We start from the raw sequence: 8,099 nt of genomic DNA, 5'->3' as shown, positions 1-8,099 counted from the left end.
ACTTCACTTCCAAGTGTACTTGTAGTGCAAAGTGGATTTATCTTTGGGAAATCAACCCCATAGTGTCTCTGGTAGGGGAAGTGAGAGGAAATCTCTTTAATGTGCCACAGGCCACCAATAAACACCCCACATGGGTTATAAGGGTTAGAGGTGCAAGCTTTCTGAGCATGTTTGCACATTAAGGAGAACACTTCTGTGATCTACGGGGCATCCGGAAAGTATTCACAGCACTTCACTTTTTCCACATTTTATTATGTTACAGCCTTATTCCAAAATTGATTAAATGCATTATTTTCCTCAAAATTCGACAAACAATACCCAATAATGATAATGTGAAAGAAGTTTATAAATCTTTTAAAATTTTTAAAAAATAAAAAAAGGAAAAACATTCCATGTACAAAAGTATTCACAGCCTTTGTCATGAAGCTCGAAATTGAGTTCAGGTGCCTCCTGTCTCCACTTATCATCCTTGACCTGTTTCTACAACTTGGAGTCCACCTGTGGTAAATTCAGTTGATTGGACATGATTTGGAAAGGCACACACCTGTCTATATAAGGTCCCACAGGTAACAGTGCATGTCAGAGCACAAACCAAGCCATGAAGTCCAAGGAAATGTCTGTAGACCTCAGAGAGAGGATTGTATGGAGGCACAGATCTGGGGAAGGGTACAGAAAAATTTCTGCAGCATTGAAGGTCCCAATGAGCACAGTGGTCCCCCATCATCCGAAAATGGAAGAAGTTTGGAACCACCAGGACTCTTCATAGAGCGGGCCGCCCGACTAAACTGAGCGATTAGAGGAGAAGGGCCTTAGTCAGGGAGGTGACCAAGAACATCATGGTCACTCTGACAGAGCTCCGGCGTTTCTCTGTGGAGAGAGGAGAACCTTCCAGAAGGACAACCATCTCTGCAGCACTCCACCAATCAAGCCTGTATGGTAGAGTGGGCAGACGGAAGCCACTCCTCAGTAAAAGACATACGACAACCCGCCTAGAGATTGCCAAAAGCCAACTGAAGGACTCTGACCATGAGAAACAAAATTCTCTATTTCAGTGAAACAAGGATTGAACTCTTTGGCCTGAATGTCAAGCATCATGTCTGGAGGAAACCAGGTATTGTTCATCCCCTGGTCAATACTATCCCCACAGTGAAACATGGTGGTGGCAGCATCATGCTGTGGGGATGTTTTTCAGCGGCAGGAACTGGGAGACTAGTCAGGATTGAAAGAAATATGAATGCAACAGTGTACAGAGCCATTGGTGAAAACCTGCTCCACAGCGCTCTGGATCTCAGAAGGTTCATCTTCCAACAGGACAACAACCATAAGCACACAGGCAAGATATCAATGGAGTGGCTACGGGACAACTCTGTGAATGTCCTTGAGTGGCCCAGACTTGAACCCGATTGAACATCTCTGGAGAGATCTAAAAATGTCTGCGCACAGACGCTCCCCATCCAACCTGATGGAGCTTGAGAGGTCCTGCAAAGAAGAATGGGAGAAACTGCCCAGAAATTGGTGTGCCAAGCTTGTAGCATCATAGTCAAAAAACTTGAGGCTGTAATTGGTGCCAAAGTATTGAGTAAAGGCTGTAAATACTTATATATGTGGGATTTTTGTTTTTTATACATTTGTAAAGATTTCAAACAAATTTCTCTCACGTTGTCATTATTGGGTATGGTTTGTAGAATTTTGAGAAAAATAATGAATTTAATCCATTTTGGATATAACAAAATGTGGAAAAAGTCAAGCGCTGTGAATACTTTCTGGATGCACTGTGTATAACAATTGTTTGGACATACTCTTTTTCAAAGTGTTCAGGCTGGTTACCTAATGACAGGATTCTATGTGTGGCTGCCCCTCTGCACATTGACCGTTGGGGTGGGTCCATGAACCCTGCACTCACAGTCTGTCCTCAGTCTTCAAGGTGGAATGACCCTTTGCATCATTCAGCCCAAAACACTGGTGACATGTGACTAAATAAGGTGACTGTGGGAGACTTTGCAGGGCCATGGTTGGGCTTTGCAGGGTCCATGGGATGAAGCCCAGAACACAGACCTTCCTTACCAGTTCGTAGTTTTTCTTCGATTTTTTAATATTGGCTAAAGTGGCGAAGGGCTATAACCCCAGCTGAGCTTCAAATGTTATCGGTCTCTGATTTTTTATACTGTAACTGCTGACTTTTAAAATAGTGACACTTACCTGTCCAGGGTGCCTGCAATGTCGGCACCCGAAACTGACCCATCCCTCGGCTCTCGGGTATTGGTGCCACCATCGTCGGTAAGGGAATCAGGAAGTGTCTCCCAGAAGACAGCGGGGGGGGGGGGGGGTGGAGAAGGCACCGGAAGTGGCGTAGATACCCGCGGCTGGCTTGGCTATCTATGCCTGGAAGTGGGAGCAAAATACCTATATTAGATAGGTATCTGCTCTCCCCGAAAAGGTGGAAAATGTGACACAGGAAGGATTCCGAAAAGCGCAAGTTCTATTTTTGGGTGGAACTCTGCTTTAAAGGAGATTTTCCTTTGCTTCCCCCTGTTCGGTCTGACAATTGTCACCTGGACAGAATGTGGTGCGAAATCTGCAGTAAAAGCTTCACAGAGGTTCTAAATATTCTTACTACTACTACTACTACTATTTGTGATGTCTGACACCTTTAAAAAGGAAGGATGAGAGTAGAAATTCCCAGGGAACAAAAAAAGCCAGAAGAGGTTCCATTCCTTCTGCACTGCATTTTAAAAAAAAGAGAAGAATTTTTCTGGACCTCTACACTGGCTGCATGGACACTAACAGCCCATCACCCACGGAGGCAAGTACAGCAGGGACTGGGAGGTTAGGGAGGGTGTAGGATCACGGTTTAATTTCTTCTGAAAGGGTGAGCTAACACTAATGCCCCGTACACACGGTCGGATTTTCTGATGAAAAATGTTCGATGGTAACTTTGTGTTGGAAATTCCGACCATGTGAAGGCTCCATCGGAATTTCTGTCACGCAAAATTTGAGATCTGGGATCTAAAATTTTCCGACAACAAAATCAGTTGTTGGAAATTCCGATCGTGTGTACACAATTCCGACGCACAAAGTTCCACGCATGCTCGGAATCAAGCAGAAGAGCCACACTGGCCATTGAACTTAATTTTTCTCGGCTCGTCGTACGTCACCAAGTTCTTGACGTTCGCAATTTCGAACCAACTTTGTGACCATGTGTCTGCAAGACAAGTTTGAGCCAACATCCGCCTGAAAAAAATCCATGGATTTTGTTGTTGGAATGTCCGATCGTGCGTACGGGGCATAATGGTAGATCACACCAAATGAATCCTTTGATAATTTATAGCAGTGGACTTAAAACTGCGACCTGGGGGCCAGATGCAACCCTTTGCTTGCTTTAATCTGGCCATCAGGGCACTATTTTCATCCACTGATACAAACAATGGGACAATGGATAAATTCCTCCCACTGACACCAAAGATGGGGCACAATTCCTCCCAAGGACACCAAAGATGGGGGCACAATTCCTCCCAAGGACACCAAAGATGGGGACCAATGACACTGATAGGGCACAATTCCAAATGACACCAATGATGGGGTACAATACCTCTCGATTACACCAAATATGCGGCAAAATTCCTCCCAATGACAGGGCACAATTCCTCCCACTGACACCAACGATGGGGTGCTATTCCTCCCGCTGACACCAAAGATGGGGCATTGTTTATTCCCACTGATGTTGGGATCTTATCTACTCCCAATGGCCACAGTCCGGCCCCCTCCTTAAGTCTGAAGGATGGCAAACTGGCCCTTTGTTTAGAAAGTTTGGAGACCCCTCATTTATAGAATTGTTGCGGCATTAAACTGATCTAATTTCTATGGTGAAAGCTCAAAGGGTCAATAATGACAGAGACAATCAAACACAGAGGCATAAAAATCACTGTATTAGGGAAAACGAAAATTAAGGTATTGATTGGTTGGTACTGCAACAAAATCACATACACACATGACATCTAATAAGCGATTAGAGCTGACTGATAGACATTATGACCGTGAAGATCAATCATGCGTTGACAGAAAAATTAGACAGGTTTTAAAAGGTGTGACAGGTTCACTTGAAATTAAAAGAAAATGTACAAAAATTATATAAAAAAAAAAAAAGACAAAAAAAGAAGGATTGGAATCAGACTGTGCTTGAGACCAGGAAGAATTTCTTCTTAATGTTATTTCCTGGCAGTAGGCAATCTGTGGGCCTCGGGTCCAGAAGATAAGTAGTCCATGGGGCACACGGACATTGGATTTTTCATTGTTGATCCACACAGGAGATAAGGAAGAGTTGTAAACTGGCCACACACTGAGAATTTTTGAACCTGTTTAAATTCAATCAGTGGTTGGCCCATCCATTCATTGAATTTTGGCACTCCACCCAACTTCTTTAGAATGAAAAATCTAGAGCTCTCCTACTCTGTTAATCCAGTCATAGATGGTTTGGATCTTGACTGGTTCAGCAGGGACCGGCCGGCCCGAGATTCAAACCATGTATGGGCAGACTTGGGTACAGCCAGCATGGTGGGCTTTTCATGCGATTATCGGCACTAGCAATATTGACCGTGTGTCTGCCCCCCCCCCCCAAATAGCTCCAATGGAGGGATTCCCCCATCAACACTAGCTGTGTTGATAGGGAAACCAATCGATTTAGAAAATGTCCGGCTTTATTGTATATTTAGCTTGTTATTCTGAGCCACCCGTTGTCCTCCACCCAGAATGCAGCATGAAGGGGCTCAGTGAAGGTGGCAGTGAAGGTGTGGAGGTGTCTGATGTGGTCACTCAGTTCATAGAAGGACAGCTGCCCGGCCTCATAATCCAGATAGATTCCCACCTTCTTGCAGGACAAATAAGAATGTGTATTGACATCTTTACTATCATGTCTAATTGAATACTCATCGTGCCACTTGCACAAGCACCAGGATTTGCCATTATTCCCAATCCAAGACTCCGGGCTCTTGGGGTCGATACTTGGATAGGTCACTCCCATCATCCAGTATTCTGATTCACTCGCCTCCACTTCCCAGTAATGCCGTCCAGCAGAAAATGCACTTGTGTTCAACACTTGATGCTGTTCAAATCTCTCTACAGTTTCTTTACGACGTTGGCCTAAGACTGACCAAGAAACGGACTTGAGGTCACTGGAAACCAATACATTATTAGCTGCTGTATTCAGATCCAGCAGGATCTCTTTAGCTTCAGGGATACAATATTCTTTCCTGGTCTCGGTTACAATATTATTCAAGCCATTGTGTAAAGTCAGAGCGATTAGAAACTTATTCAAGTCCTCTACAACGTACATCTTTTTATCGGCTTCCTTCAGGTCATCTTTCTTTTGATCTTCTGAGTTATCATAAAAGTTGTCCTCACCAAACTCTAAGACAGTCAGGGGGTCGGTCTCTTTGCACAGCTCCTCAATGCGACGCATCTTACTGGACAATAGGGTCTTCTTCACGTTCAGCTTCTGCAACTGAATATTGCCCGATACGATCATTGCCGTTTCCTGGTTGAAGATCTCTTCTAGGACTCTCTTTTCTAGATCCTCCAGCCTTCTTCTAATGTCTTGAAATGAGCTAGCAACTTTTTCTTTTAGGTCAGATACTTTCTTTGGAATTCCCATCATACTTCTAATAATATTCTGGCAGTTTTTCTCCAGGTCCTCGCTTTCTGAGACCAAGGTCTCCAGAAGGTCTTTTAGTTTCTTCTTTTTCTTTGCGGTGGCTTCATCCAGGTTTTCCAGTTGATGGAGCCTGTGCTTCTCAGCCAAGCAGTAAACACAGATACAGACATTGTCTTCATAGCAGTAATACTCCAGGATCTTCTTGTGGATGGAGCACTTCCTATTCTCCGGGGAGGTGGTGAGCTCTGTTAGAACATGTTCTGGCGACTTGTTGTGAGCCTTCAGGTGGTCATCACACAGAGAAGCTTCGCAGTGCAGACATGATTGAATAACAGGTACAGAGGAGTGAATACAATACGTACAGAAGATCACAGCCTCCTCTTCTCGAGTTGTGTCCTTTATGAAGGCCGGCTGTTCCGATGACTGCTCTCGGGACTCGGGACACACATATGGTGCAGATATTATCCCCCGTTTATCCAGCTCAGGATCTGTACAGGTTTTTACACATTCAGTGCAGGGTTGTCCATCCTGGGAAATTGACGCCATCAAAGCTGAAAGAAGATAAACAAGTTAAACGCGGTTCTTTACCGAGAGCCAGCAAGAGAAGCTCCACAGAGCTTGACGACAAAATTTGTGTATTTGAGCAGAGAAATGATACTGCGCAGGTTGTCCGACCTCTAAACTCAGTGTAACCAATCCCGTAGCTTTATTATTATTTTTTTTTTTTTTTTTTTTTTTAGCTCATTGGGTCACTGTTGTGAAAGCATGAAAGGGAGAAACGAAACTTAAATTCCTCCCTTACATATAAAATGATCACAAAAGCCTGCTACAAGTTTCCCCACTAGAGGCGTGTTCAGAGCTCAGTATGTACATTTTACATTCCAGCCTGTTAAAGGATAACTAAAAAAAAATAAAAATAAAAAATTATATATTATATATATATATATATATATATATATATATATATGTGTATATATATATATATATATATATATATATATATATTTTAATTTTTTTATTTTTTTTTATGTTTTTGCCAACAAGGAAAATCTTTTTACGTTTTAGATGGTGTGCAGCAGAGTGGTATTACACCCAGTGTCAGGTTTTTATTGCTGTCTATGTCCCTTTTAGGAAGAATCACCCCATTTATAATAAAGAAGTGCAGTGCTATATAACCTCAATAAACATAAAGTGCATATGTGACCTTAAACAAAATGCAAATAAATACATAAATATAAAAAAAATATATAACTTCATGGTCGTGGTACAGTGTGATCCCAGGCCAGAGGAGTTTTTTCATTGTACCTTTACAGTGTACCCCTAATAAACATTTTTTTTTTCTTTCAGGGGAATATAGAGGTTTCTCTTTTTTACTACTGTGGGGGGATATGGATTGCCATTCACTTTAATTGCGCATGACACTGTACTTGTCCTTTTCTTTTGTTTTTCTATTATACTTGTTACGGTTCTAATTTCTTAATAAACATATATTGAAAAACATAAATATATACCGTATATATATATATATATATATATAAAAAATATACACTCACTGGCCACTTTATTAGTTACACCTGTTCAATTGCTTGGTAACACAAATTGCTAATCAGCCAATCACATGGCAGCGACTCATTGCATTTAGGCACAGAATGGGAAAAAAAAAAGGGGGATTTTAGTGACTTTGAACGTGGTATGGTTGTTGGTGCCAGACGGGCTGGTCTGAGTATTTAAAAAAAAATGCTGATCTACTGGGATTTTCACGCACAACCATCTCTTGGGTTTACAGAGAATGGTGGTTAAGAAAATATCCAGTGAGTGGCAGTTGTGTGTAGGAAAATGCCATGTTGATGTCAGAGGAGAATGGGTAGACTGGTTCCAGATGATCGAAAGGCAACAGTAACTCAAATAACCCACTGGTTACTACCAAGGTTTGCAGAATACCATCTCTGAATTCACAACACATGGAACCTTGAAGAAGATGGCCTACAGCAGCAGAATACCACACCGGGTGCTACTCCTGTCAGCTAAGAACAGAAAACTGAGGCTGCAATTCACACAGGCTCACCAAAATTGGACAATAGAAGATTGGAAAAAGGTTGCCTGGTCTGATGAGTCTGGATTTCAGCTGCGACATTCAGATGGTCGGGTCAGAAACATGAAAGCATGGATCCACCCTGCCTTGTATCAAGGGTTCAGGCTGGTGGCGGTGGTGTAATGGTGTGGCAGATATTTTCTTGACACACTTTGAGCCCCTTAGTACAAATTGAGCATTTGTTTAAATGCCACGGCCTATCTAGTATTGTTTCTGACCATGTCCATCCCTTTATGACTACATTGTAAACAGTATACATGCCTCATTTCATAATGCAAGCAAAGAGAATATCATCCTCTTACCAAACAACACGGGATAGTCAATAGCACTTTTTAAACTTTTTAGACCCACTGTCTAGTG

The 8,099-nt window shown here is 42.4% G+C and overlaps 1 protein-coding gene across 1 annotated transcript; it reads right to left on the bottom strand.

The window, feature by feature from the left end:
• Positions 1 to 3,903: 3,903 nt before the first annotated feature.
• Positions 3,904 to 6,305, bottom strand: LOC143935117 (E3 ubiquitin-protein ligase TRIM39-like). The gene has a single exon (XM_077458755.1). The coding sequence runs from the start codon at positions 6,191 to 6,193 to the stop codon at positions 4,706 to 4,708; it is 1,488 nt and encodes a 495-aa protein (XP_077314881.1). The 5' UTR covers positions 6,194 to 6,305; the 3' UTR covers positions 3,904 to 4,705.
• Positions 6,306 to 8,099: the final 1,794 nt, after the last annotated feature.

Source organism: Lithobates pipiens, unplaced genomic scaffold (assembly GCF_037356315.1).
Source record: "Lithobates pipiens isolate NorthernLeopardFrog02 unplaced genomic scaffold, aLitPip1_a1.2 Scaffold_28, whole genome shotgun sequence".
Classification (NCBI taxonomy): domain Eukaryota; kingdom Metazoa; phylum Chordata; class Amphibia; order Anura; family Ranidae; genus Lithobates; species Lithobates pipiens.
This window is presented reverse-complemented; position numbering and strand designations above follow the sequence as displayed.